Genomic DNA, 12,924 nt, shown 5'->3' with positions numbered 1-12,924 from the left:
GGTCTCCGGTTTCCAGCGAATGGGCGCTGTTGAGCGCGCGCTTCAACCTGGCATTCTACCTGCTGAGATAGCAGCTGTTCTAAGCGATCTAACCGCTCTGTCAAGAGAGCAACCTCAGGGTTGAGCACCGCTCTCTCTATGACGCGTACTCTCGCTGCGGCTGTCGTTAACGCCTCATTTTGTTCCTCATCCAATGCGGCCTCCACGGCTTGGTCGAAATTGCTCGGCTTGCGCGAGAGCACGAACCGGCGCACGGGGTCTTGCAGACCAGCCACGAACAAAGCGGTCATTTCCTCTTTAAGTATATCCTCCGCGTATTTCTTCTTAAGCTGGTCTCCTTCCTCCTCCCTGCTTAACGTATCGCGCGCTAAGCGCTGAAGCCGCGACGCAAACGTTCGCACGTCCTCCCCTACCATCTGTCCGGCGTCACGGAACCTCTGTACTCGCACGTGACATGGTTCAGTGTCAAAATGCTCTAACGCGAGCTTCTTAAATTCCGCAAATGATTTTGTGGATTTTACTTTTTCGTCTCGCCATGCAAAATCATGAGCAGCTCCTGCCATCTTACACCTCGCCATTCCCAGCATTTGAGCATCGGACCATCCCCCCATTTTCCCAATCTCTTCTAGCATGGAAAAGAAATCGCAGATTGGAACCCCTGTCTTATCTCCCGTAAACGTCGGAATGACGCTTCCTAATGCCAGCATGCTTGCTCCGAGCGACGGCTGTGGAGTGGGAGCTCCCTCAGATAAAGACATTTTTTTTTTCAAGCCCTCCGGTGCCTCAAGCCTCTCAAATGGGGGTAAAAGTACCACAATCAGTCCCGTGAATCCCTTTTGATTACAATTTTGAAGTCATGAATGTCGCAGCATTCAGAGGACATTTGCTTTTGAGACCCCACTTCTGACACCAGTGTGATGACCCCCATAATGCGCAGGTCCACACGGGACGGAGAGGCAAAGAGACACCGTATGGCTCAGTTTAAACAAACAGGTATCTTCAATAATTACACATGATTAAGATTATACATCAGAGGCTGGGGCGTCCGAGCTTACGTGCCGACGACTTCATGGGGGCGATGGAGTGGCTCCGGAGTTGGGCTCGAGCGGTTGCTGGCAGAAGCTGCACGCCGTCGGGCTTCGGCGCTGAAGGCCCTCTTCGCGAACGATGTCGTCCTGAGCGTGTATGCAGTAGAATTTCAATAGTCGTCCGTTTCTTCGAGGATGGTTCACAAACCCTTCCTCTAGTGTCGTTCGGCTTGGAAGATGAACAGGAGGCGAGCTTGTAGATGATGACAGCAGAGCATAATTTTACAACATACATATACGGAGAGTTAAACTGGAAAAAGCAGAACTGAATTTACAAAAGAACAAACTTTGCACTACTTTACTCATCGACCGGGCAGGTTAGTGCCTAAGTAGCATCACATTACATGCTAAGCATGGAGCCCCAGCTCAGACTGGACTGCATCCGTTTACATGCGCTTTTAAGCACTTGATTAACAAAGGACTAAGGGCGGTCATTTTCAGTGGCCCGCCCAAAGCATCAATTCTCCAATCAAAAATAACATGCGAGATGGGGACAACCCCTTGGGTTGGGCTTAGCCTCGAACCCAGAGTCTTGTTAACAACACAAACTAAATAAACAAAAACGCCACAACTCTCTCTCAAGTGAGAGTATCCACAGGCTCTCCCTTCGGAGCTAATCCTTGCCCCATGCTTGCATACCGCCACCCACCATCGGTCCGCGTCGCCCGTCAGCAACAGAGGAGGGGGCGAAAGGGCCCACGATGCTGCCGGGCTACCGACGGCGGGACACAGCTAATAAGCATGAAGGGGTTCGTCTGTCGCTCCGGGAAACCAGATTAAGGGTCGCCCCTGTCTTCCCACATTCTTGGCGAGTCTTGCCTGTCCGCCATGACAGGTGTCCGTCACGGCCCTCCTGGGAATGCGCTTTTGTTCACTAGGCACGGCGGGAAGCTGTGGGTGCCTTCCCGGCGATAGCCCACGTCGAAAGGGGGGGGGGGGGGAGGGGGTCCGTGCGTCAAGCGACAATTTTCGTTCCCCGTATGTACTCGGGGGCTCTCGGTTTCCGCGTGTGCCGGCGTCCTGCTTTCTGCAAAGGTATGCAGCTGGAAAAGAGGGGCGGCCTTAAGCCCCAACTCGATGCACACACAAGGAATGTACCTCGTAGCACACAAGGAATGTCACAGTCGTTTTGGGGCGTTATTCCTATACTTCCAAGCCACATGTGCAATAATCCTATCTTCTGATCCACTCAAATTAAACACATTTTTCAGTAATTTATCTTTGTTTATTTATAGTGATGTCATGTTGCTGACGACATTTCAGATGAAAGGGGCGGTATTCAGCCCTACGAGAACATTAAATCACATTTTCTGCGTAAATAGCCTTGAAAACAGCAGTAATTATGGCTCTTTTTTCAGAAAAAGGAGAATTTTGAAAAAAGTATTAAACATTTGTCAAATTAAAGCGGGAAATACAGATAAAATAGTGAAAAATCATAATACAGACAGCAACGGTTCGAGAAATGAGCTGCCTGCAGCCAACCATAAATATGAGCAAAGCACTTCATAGCATGCGATATTGAAATTGAGAGAACGCACAAATGAATTCCAAGCTACGGCTCCGCTGAAAATACCGACGCTTTACAGCGCCGTATCATGGGGGCTGTCATCTTTGATCACGTGATCACGCCGCCATTACACGCCTCCTGACTGCTCAGCGCGCGCCTCGTCCCGACCGCTGCCGCGTCTGACGGTTTGGTTCCGACAGGCAGTGTTTCCGCTGATACGGTTGTAAAATAGTTGGAAGAAGACACTATGATTTGCCAAAGATTCGAAGGACCTGCGAGAACCCTAATTTGATCGCTGGAGCCGTGAAAACAGTGTCGGGCTTCATGTCGCGGAGCAATCCAACAGATGGATCGCCTATGCTTGTCTTTGCATCTGCAGAAGGCTTTGCTTAATTATATTTTTGTCGATATTATCTAAGACGGCAAGGTTTAATGCTCCTGCGGCAGAGCAGGTCGTTGTATTGTGTACATGCATGCAGACACCACTCTAAGACGCTCCCATGCACATCGTACGCATTTGTTTGCAACCTGTTAACTATACTTTTTTGCATGTTTTCTACTGGTGCATATTTTCTACTGGTTTCTTAAAAACAGAAAGGTGACAAAAATAAATAGATATACAAATGTAACTATCACGGTAGCAGTAACCTGCGTCAAGCAGCTTTCACGAGCTGGCGCGCCATCGTTTCGAAGGATTCCGCGATATTATTGTCAGAACACGCGCATGGAAAAGCGTTAACGCTACACGAAGTTCACAATTATGTCAGCCTCACATGTAAAATTGTGGCTCGTTATACGCTCGATATGCGGACATGAAAATGCTCGAGGTCACGTTGGTGGTTAGTAATCGGCATCACTTTGAGCGGCGCTGGCTTGAATGTGGAGTCACTTTTAGTGACTGTCGCGCATGGACCGCGAGGAAGTGACAGCCACCTAGCACACCAGCAATGCTTAATTCAGAACATGGTCAATGAAAACCGCGCTACTTGGAGCGAAGTTTAAAAGTAGCACCAAAACGTCATATAATACCCAGACGGTAAGCGTTATCCGTTCGCACGGCTGTGCACTGCACGATCTACAGTAGCTTGGCTTCTTTTCCGTTTTAAATTCGGCCTCGGGCGCTGCTGTTATTATATTTGCCGCACACCTTGACTTACGAGCTATGGGGCCTCGCTACACACTCAGGCGCAACTGCAGAGCAAATTAAAGCACGAACTGACGGTTTCAGTGGCGGAACAGCTTCTTCATGTGACTATGTTGTGCACTTAACCTTGTAGATTTTCCAAGATCGTAACCTTTATTTTTTATATTCGCTATCTAGCACTGGCGAACGTGTTTGTCGCGTTCGCCCGCGGCCACTGTTCGGCAGCGAACAGGGGCGGTACGTCCTTGAGCAGTTTGGTTCCGTAAGGCTCGCAAACGATCGCATCCCGCACCTTTAACTCTCAGTCGCAATTCTTGCAATCCACAGCACAGCACGTAGCACGTATTTCCTCTGCCTTTCCAGGTCTTCGTATAAAGAACACTACGGCTGCTATCCGCGATATTTCCATTACTGCAACGAGGCGTAAACGCCAGCGACTTATGAGGCCCGTAACGGCGCCGTGTTCTGAGCGCGTCCGTGGCGCCATCTGGTCTCATATGGAAGAACTGCGCGCTGTAAACTGTCTATACTCTATAGATGATGCCAGAGTCCTTCAGTGTTTTTATAATGGTGATGCTTATCATTGGTTACGTACAGGAAAACTTCGGCGCGCTCAGAAGTCAGCCTGCATCATCTCCCCTTCCCCGCAAAAACAATTAAGGGATTATAATTCAGCTACTCCATTCCGTTTCTTCTTACTCAAATTGTCTCTCTCAGTACGCCCACCGGGAGTACTACAACTACAGTGACCTTTGGCATAATCCACATTTCTTCCTTTCTTCTTGATCCCTTTCCCATCCACAGAATCTCCTGGTTGGCGTGGACAGAACAGTGCCGCCAAATATTCATATTAAAATGCGGTATACTAAAACTTTAACTGGATTATTTTACTGAGTTCTTCTAGTAAAAAAAACTAATATTTCCGGCATTTTTATTACGTAGGCGAAAACTTCAGACCAACCAAGGTGCAGATAATACCGTACTGATTAGAGTCGGTAATCAATCAGTGACTTCCAGAGCATGACAAGGATGAGTGCGATGCAGTTATAGTTCGTTTGCTGGCCGTATGGAGCTGCGCCTGCAGCAACTTCTGAAGCAGTTATGATCAAGCTTAACTATAAAAAAACTCGGAATCGAGTTTCTGCTATTTATTTTTCTAATTATTAACACGATACCTTTATACAACACCTTACAGGATGCACAAATTCCTTTTTGTCATGTCGTCCCGTTATATACCTTAACAAATATGTGGCACGAATTTTCGATACGCTCAGACACTTTTAAAAGATGTATTTTTAAAACACCAAAATATTTATTTTGCCTCTATAATGCTGCCTTTTTTGCAGGTAATTGCATTATTACTCGCGGGAACTGAACTATTTTGGCCATCATCATCTTATTAGTTCTATCAAATTCATAGTGCATCGTAGTATCGCATTTTGAAGCTATCGGTGGTTGCGTGCTAATATTGCGCATCTGAGCCCGCCTCTCAAAGAGGAAAATGTCTACTGTACAAAAAGTAACCTATTAAGCTGCAAAAGCTACTGCGACCGGAAGATTTGGTAGCAAGGCCGTTCTTTGAATGTCACGCGCCGACGGTACGAGGTTCCGAGGCACATCGTGGCACCATTGAAGGCCTTCCCATTACGGATGCAGGATTTGGCCACATACCTTTGGACTTTGTGGGACCGGCGAAGTATTGCAAAGAGAGGCGTACTTGATGACCTTTGTAGACCGCTACGCATGCTGGGCGGTGGCCATCCTTATTTTAAACATCACTGCCAAGACTGTTGCTCACACTTTCGTCACTGGGCACTGAGCACGTCACTGAGCACGGGGCTTATGGGGGAGGGCCCTTGCGCCAAAAAAATCCGTCAACCTCAAATATGTGCCTTCTCTTCTAAAGCATTTTCTCATATTTTTCGCATGCAGTATGCTTGCTTAGTTGCTTAAGCATCACTGTTTAGCACGTGCATGCACAGCGGCAGTCAAGCGATGATAAAGTCATATGGCTCTGAGTACATGGCAAGGTCTTAGTGTATAGGCAGGGAGACGATGTACTCAAATTATTTATTGGAAGAACTTGTCACGCACAGAGTATTTTGGCGGTTTTCTACCTTAGTGTGTGGCAATCGAAACCCAAAATGCCTGCTTTCTAGGCAGCACTCAGAAAAGGGCGGCAGAGAGTTTTAGAGGTGAGACGCTTAAAAAACTGACGACAACCTCAAACATCCAAGAAGGTGTTGCTCGAGATAACGGGTGTTCATGAAGAGTCCACTCGAGTCTCGCGTCCCAAGTAGATCAGGGCGCCTGCCACCGCGGACAAACAGAACTTGAAAAACAAACGACGTAAGGCGGCAGTATGCAACCAAGAAAGAAAAAGTGGCGCCCGGTTTGCAAAACGAAAAGTTTAGTTTTTCTAGCTTACGCAAAATGCCTTCTTAAGCCACATCTTGTGGGCCACAGGACGATGGTACACAGTTTAAGGCGAATCATTTCATTGCGGAGGTATTCGCCTACTAAATTAGGTTTCTGCACGCAGGCATGGGAAAGTATTATGTGAACAGGAAAACTCCTCAAAAACGGGATGCAAAAAACTGGGCACATGGGACAAACACAGAACAATGCCTTCTTTCTTCAACAGCAAAGCGCATGTGCCCCAAACCCCCAATGCCATCAGACGCACAATAATCCCGTCAAATCAAGAAAACCCAATTCCTTACTATACAAGTGGATGGAAGCCTCACTTACACATTTGTCAGGGACAATTTTCGCAATCTGCGAAGCTTCAAGAACTTCGCTTCCATTTCTTTCCCTCGCAGCAATGATAACTTCAGCAAGGACTCGGCGACAGCCTGAAGAGAAGCATGCGCGAAACCATTAAACCGAAGATGACGAACTAACGCGGCTGAACTAACCTGTACCTGATCCTTTTTCAAGTCCTTACGCCTAAATTCAAAAGCCCCAAGGGTGGGACAAATGCGAGAGGTAGAAGTTCGAGGTGATAGCTGAAGTTCACAAGGTTGAGGTTCATTTTTTTGTGCCCTTCAAGCTGCTCAGTTTGCCCTCTTTAACCAAGAAAGATAAAAAAAAGAAGGTTGGGTGCTGAACCAACCATAAAAAAAGTTTGTGCCTTGCAGAATGAAAGTCATCGATGAGATTCCGCTTAGCTATGGCAAAATGTATGTAGGCCAGATAGGCCACTGCATTAACAAACGTTTACACGGCCATGCCTTCATCTTAGACGCAGCACGTAGGCAGCATCTACCTAAACATTGTGAGTCCTTCAGCGATGACGATGAAGCATGCACGGTGCTTTTCTTTCTTTTTTTATTCGAGAAGTGTGCCATGAGGCATAAGTTGAAAAAGGAAAGGGGGGAAGGAATGCACGGGATTGAAAGTTAAAAGAAGTTCACGAAGTCACTTTCGCACGGTGCTTTTCGGCCGAACGAAGATTGCCGGTGGTGCTTGGGAACGAAAATAACGTGAAATTATTCAAGCTTAACCGAAGCGTTTGCCTTGTGGAAGAGCATCCACCTCGCATTCGGGAGCTGCTCGATCAGATACCAGTGCGAAGGGCAACAACCGGTTTTCTAATGGGTGCAAGATTTCCCCCGGCATGCTGCTCGAATCTTATGGGGTGAAAAAGGGTGAAGAGAACCCTTGGTGCCCTCAACCTTTTCAATGGAAAATCTATCTGCGAGAGATGGAAATTCATCATGTGCTGTTAAACCCATTGCGGCCCTTTTTTTCGGCTGCACAAGGTGTGGCCATAGAGACCAATTTTCCAAGCTTTTCACCCAAGAGAAGCCTAGCACCAGGCCAGAAGAAAGCTTGTACTACTGTTCCCTTTCGAGGCTGTTTAATATTACTTTATGAAACATGCTGCAAAACGCACATCCATCTCGGCTGGCCCATCAGCAGAAAGGCTTCTCTGAAAATTCACAAATTTGGGAGAATATATGAAGTTTCAGGCTCCACAAGTTTCGCAAAGGCTCTGCACACCTTCTGAGCTCATGTTCTGGGAAAATATTCAGCGGATGAAGCAGCTTTGGAGCACGACTGACGCTTGTAATGGAACAAGTGGAGAAAAGCCGCCATTTCTGTAAGGCCTTTCATCGAGAACTGGGATTTCCAGAAATGTAATCAAAAACCACTGCGCAGAAACTTATTTATAAAAAGTTATCCCAAGCATATTGATGAATGCATATCTTGTCCTAGGGTAACTCTGCCGTATGCAGTACTTATAGCCAAACAAAAGGCTACCCCTAAACTCCATGCCTCCCTCCTTCGCTATTTTTTATCACTGCAGCATAAAGCCTTTCAAGCAACATCGTGGCCACATCGCTGGTTACACAGAGAAGGCGGCGCATTCCGTTCGTTGGTCTTGAAGCGGTTTTACATTGGCAATAGAGGTTCATGTCGATACCTCAACAAATGGGCCAGTGAATTACGCGATAATTGAATTCAATTCAATTCATTTTATTTTACCAGAAGTTTGAAAGGATATCTGGGCTAAAAGCTGTGAAATCACAGCTTGACATGGCCCAGACAACCTCTACAAGACAGTGCCGATATAGTTATTAACAATAGTTAAGAGAAACAATGGAAAGATCTAGAATAGCAGACACTATACAATATTAACCTTGAGTAGTATTCAAAACACAAACAAGCTTAGTTTCTAAATATTATCAGAAATAACCCAAGAATACATCATACATACATATTTGAATAAAACTGTAGATTAGTACAATCATAACTGAAATCAAGATAGCATACAGGTACGAGAAATAATAGGTCAGTGAAGCAAACATACATCAGAAACGCGACTACTTATATTTTGGAAAAGGATTCTTGAAGCTGTTTAAATGAAATTACCTTGGCATATTGATGCTGATTTAGTATTTGTGGGAGGTTGTGCTGCAATGACTGAAATTTGTAGATTGTGCGGAAATGCAGAATATGCCATAATTCAGTACTACGAGTAGGTATAACTGTTCTTTTTGGGTGTAATGCTTGCAGTTTGTACCAAAACATTCTTCTGCTCAGTAGTTGAGAAGAAGAAAGAACGCAAAATACGGAAATCCTATATGTTATTAGCTCTAGCGATTTTGTATGAGGGAAATAGCATTTGGGTCGAGTGTAGGAACGAAACACTGGCAATATAGCGAATGGCCTTTTATTGTAGCGCAAGTTTTTTTGAATGTTTGTTTTTGTTGTGGTAAGCCAAATAAGGCTACAGTAATTTAAATGAGATGAAAATAGAGCGTAATATATATGCAGCTTTATTTTCGTAGGGAGAAGTGCTCGGCAACGAGAGAGTGCTCCAGTTGTTGGCCAGAGTTTTCTACAGAGGCTATGGACTTGCGAATCCCAGCTAAGATGAGATGAAAAAATAACTCCTAGGATCTTATGTTCATGTAAAATATCAATTTGTTGTCCAGCATATTTAACAATATGATTAAATTTAAGCGGCTTCTTTCTTGCCCTGAAAATAACTGCTTTAGTTTTGTCACTTGGGTTGCCGCTTTACCGTAGGGGGTAAGCACCCCCAATTTTCTTGTCTTATTTTTCGAGGCTTTGTGCTCCGTCCAAGCGAGGAATTTGACATGAAAAGGTCGGTTTCTACCCAGTGCTCTTTTTCCGTGTTCTTTTTGACCTCTCTGTCCGTTTATCATGCCCGTAGCTGCAGGATCGGGTATGCTGTTGCAAAACGCTTTGAGATCTGTTTTGGGAATACAAACTGGAAAACATTGTTACAGATAGCTTTATTATTATTTGGATCAGATTGCCATTCCCCACGTTTTGTTAGGATACGGAGAACTTCCTAAGTTGTCTGAGCGTTTGGCAGGCTTGAATATGTTTGCACAATCCGAGCTTCACTGAACAAGCTGCTAACAGGTCCGAACATCGCGAAGTAGTCATGCAAATTTTTTTTTCAAGTTGTCTTTTAAAAGCTTATAACCGATAGAGGTTAGGTGAAGGCCTTGTTTCGCTCTTTCTGGAAGAATCTGAAGCTTATTTGAGCTGCTGTATTTTTTTTCGCATATGATATTCAAGAAAATGTCGTATGCAAACTAAAGCAAAGAAGAGGAGCAAGCCGCACGTGCAGAAATATTCTTGTGTACAGGGCTGGCTAAATAAACAATAATTTCAGAAAATCTGAAGAGCTAGGAAAATCGCTTTGCTTGTTAACCTTGGCACCAGACTGAAACTATGAAGAAGTGCTATGCGAAAATTTTTATGTATGGCGCAGACAGTCGGCTGTGGCAGGCGCTGTGTTAGCGGCCATGAAAAAGAGGAAGATTGCCTACGTTAACATTCGCGCGGCTGGAATTTAAAAAAAGATACACTTTTTCATTTGGAGCAGGTCAGAAGGAAATACTTTATTTGTGTCGCTCAGAGAACTTCGCACTAGACGCACTGATTTAGAAAAGAGTGAAGTCCACATTAAAGCAGGAAATAAAATATTTCAAACGGACTTGTGTAATATGAAAATTTCTCTCGCCTGCAAATTTGCAGGGAATTGTTGTGAATAGAAACCAACATTCGCCGTATTATGCTTTTCCAAGAACAGCATTCTCTAGGCTGTGTAAAGGAAACTCAAGCAACAGGGAAACGACCACAGACGCTGCGTAGGCAGTCAAGAGGTGTCCTGAGAACAGGTAAATCTGAAAAAAAGTGTTTAGTATATCAAGCTTCTTACTGAATGTTTTCTTCCAAAAGGTGGCACTAAAAAGGTCAAATTCTAGAATACATATAATTTGCAGTTGCAGCGACAACACGCTGCTACTGATTGTTTAATTTCCAACCAATTATCGGAAAAAGGAGGAGGAAGTGTGTGGTATATTAATAACAACGAAGATAAAGCCGCTATTTTGTCGTCTTTATCAACAATGATTAAAGTTTTCTTAGGTTTGTATTCTTTTTCTCCTCTTTCTTTTAGCGGGAATTATGCGGGACGAGTTCAGTAGAATAGCACTTTTTTTCATTACACGAAAAAACGTGTGTACTCTCTTTGGGCGCACACCTGCTTAGATTAATTCTTCGCGAAATAGATTTCTTACAACCTGCTTCTGGCGAAAGGCACCGATGTTATAAACTGCCTGTTGACTTTCAGAATAAAAAAGAAAATAAAAGAACATCACCTAGCTTTTTGGATTACCCCAAGTATAATGCTAAATATACAACGCTTTTATTAAGCGCGTTGTTTCTACTTGCTGAAACACCTCATTCTTCAAAGAATTTTGTACTATAAACAGACACGTTTTGTTAAAAAAAAACTACCCACGGTTGCTTAACGTGTCGACTTCCTGAGCACTTCGCACGGTTTTGATGGCTCCTTTATGCAGCGTCAGTTTCAAGACAGGGCGCCATGACTGCTCTGAACACTGTCACTTTTGTATTACTATTAAGGTTGTGAAACATCACCACACGTTCTATTTAGTTCCTGGCTTAAGCTCGCACTTATAAGAATTTAGATACATACCATGCCGTATCTTGGCGGCAGATACAGACGAACACTTTCCATACCTCTATAGACTACATCTCATACACCCAACATTCTACGCCCACACATGTCCCTTGTGCCAGACCCGCCCTAATAATCTTCCACATTTCGTGGGATGTAGAACTAATACGAGCGCTCTGCAGGCAGAAAAAACGTCTTTTGAACGGTGGGAGGCGCTACTAATCAGCGATTAGCTTGAGGACCAACGGGCCCTAATCCAAGAAGTGCTCATGGCAGCTGAAGTCAGTGGAGCCGTGGTATAAGGCCCCATCCATAAGCTCGAACAACTTCCCTTCTTTTTAATACAGTTTTTCCTGCTTTCCCTCCTCCTCCTCTGAGGCCGAACGCAAGTGAGGTCTTCGTGGAATAAAAGGGCGTAGTTAACAGTGATGACAGAGGCGTACACGTAATGCTTGATAATATTCTCATGGCACCGAGGACAATGCCGATGGGAGGGGCTCCTTGGAAGACTAATACCATAAAGCCCATATAACCCTTAGATAATTATAAACAAGACGGCAGCAGCCATCATGACGCTTGTTCCGAAAAGACATAATATCCAATACAAATGAATATTTACAGCAGTAAATAGAGAAAAAGATTATATAATACCGAAACACTATACAGCTTCCAAAACACAGTCAGGAAGCGAGAACCACATGCCAACCATAAAGCTGAAGTAACGCACTTAATAGCATCGGGTATTACGAACTCAGGAATCGAAAACCACATGCCAACTATAAAGCTGAAATAACGCACTTAATAGCATCGGCTATTACGAACGCCTGCATTCAGGATGGCAGAACTCTAGTGAAACAACAGTATGACAAGAGGAACTGTACTTCATAGTAAAAGTGCTTAAAGATGCGGAGATCAAAGGTGCGTGCTCAGAACTAAGCACTAATTATTCAATAAGAAAATGCACACGTGCTTTTTAAATTCTGGAATAAATTTTGTGCAAACTGTCTCCACATAGCAGGACTGGAAATTTTTCTTTTTCTACGTTTAAAAGCCGAATGCTATTGCAATATGCATACTCACAATCATGCGAGATGACGCGTCGAAGAGCTCTTCTTGGAGCCAGTGAATATATACATTACTGTGGGATGTAGAAGGCACACCGTGAAAGTGAGCCTGCTTAACGGCGCAGGAGCGTTTGCTGACAACACTGGCGACGAGACCTGCAAACACATACAAAGTACCACTCTTTATGCTTTTCCGAAAGAACAGAAAAAATAAAGGAAGCTATTTATGTCCTATTTGTGAACACTGAAAAAATGCACTGGTTCAATCATTTTCTTTAGTGGTTCTAAAGTTCAGCAATAATTACTAGCTATTCTCAATGGCATAATAAGTGCAATATTAGGTTTCTAGTACAAAGACAAAAACACTATGTTCGACAATAAACACCAAGCAATGGAGTACATTCTGTATCTAGACAGGCAGAACCGATTCTGTAAATTTAACGAGACTATGCGCGATGCGAGTAAAACTAAGAAAATCTATCTCGTTCCTTTCTTACGAAGCAAAACCCCACAGACAGACTGATTTACTTATAAGTACGACGTGCAAATTCCAGTCGGTCCTTGATATCCGACATTCTCAGAGTAACATGGACGAGTGCGATTATATCGTAGTTGAGATGTGGACCCCAAGGGCTACGCACTTAGGACAA

General features: G+C 44.4%; 1 protein-coding gene across 1 annotated transcript in view; it reads right to left on the bottom strand.

Annotated features, from left to right (window-relative positions):
- Positions 1-12,924, bottom strand: part of LOC144124608 (uncharacterized) — a 165,344-nt gene that overhangs the window by 31,139 nt on the left and 121,281 nt on the right. The window contains exon 7 of the mRNA XM_077657399.1: positions 12,291-12,430. Within this exon, the coding sequence (XP_077513525.1) occupies positions 12,291-12,430 (140 nt within the window). The remainder of the gene's footprint in view (positions 1-12,290; positions 12,431-12,924) is intronic.

The sequence above is a fragment of the Amblyomma americanum genome, chromosome 3 (genome assembly GCF_052857255.1).
Source record: "Amblyomma americanum isolate KBUSLIRL-KWMA chromosome 3, ASM5285725v1, whole genome shotgun sequence".
NCBI classification, from domain to species: Eukaryota; Metazoa; Arthropoda; class Arachnida; order Ixodida; family Ixodidae; genus Amblyomma; species Amblyomma americanum.
This window is presented reverse-complemented; position numbering and strand designations above follow the sequence as displayed.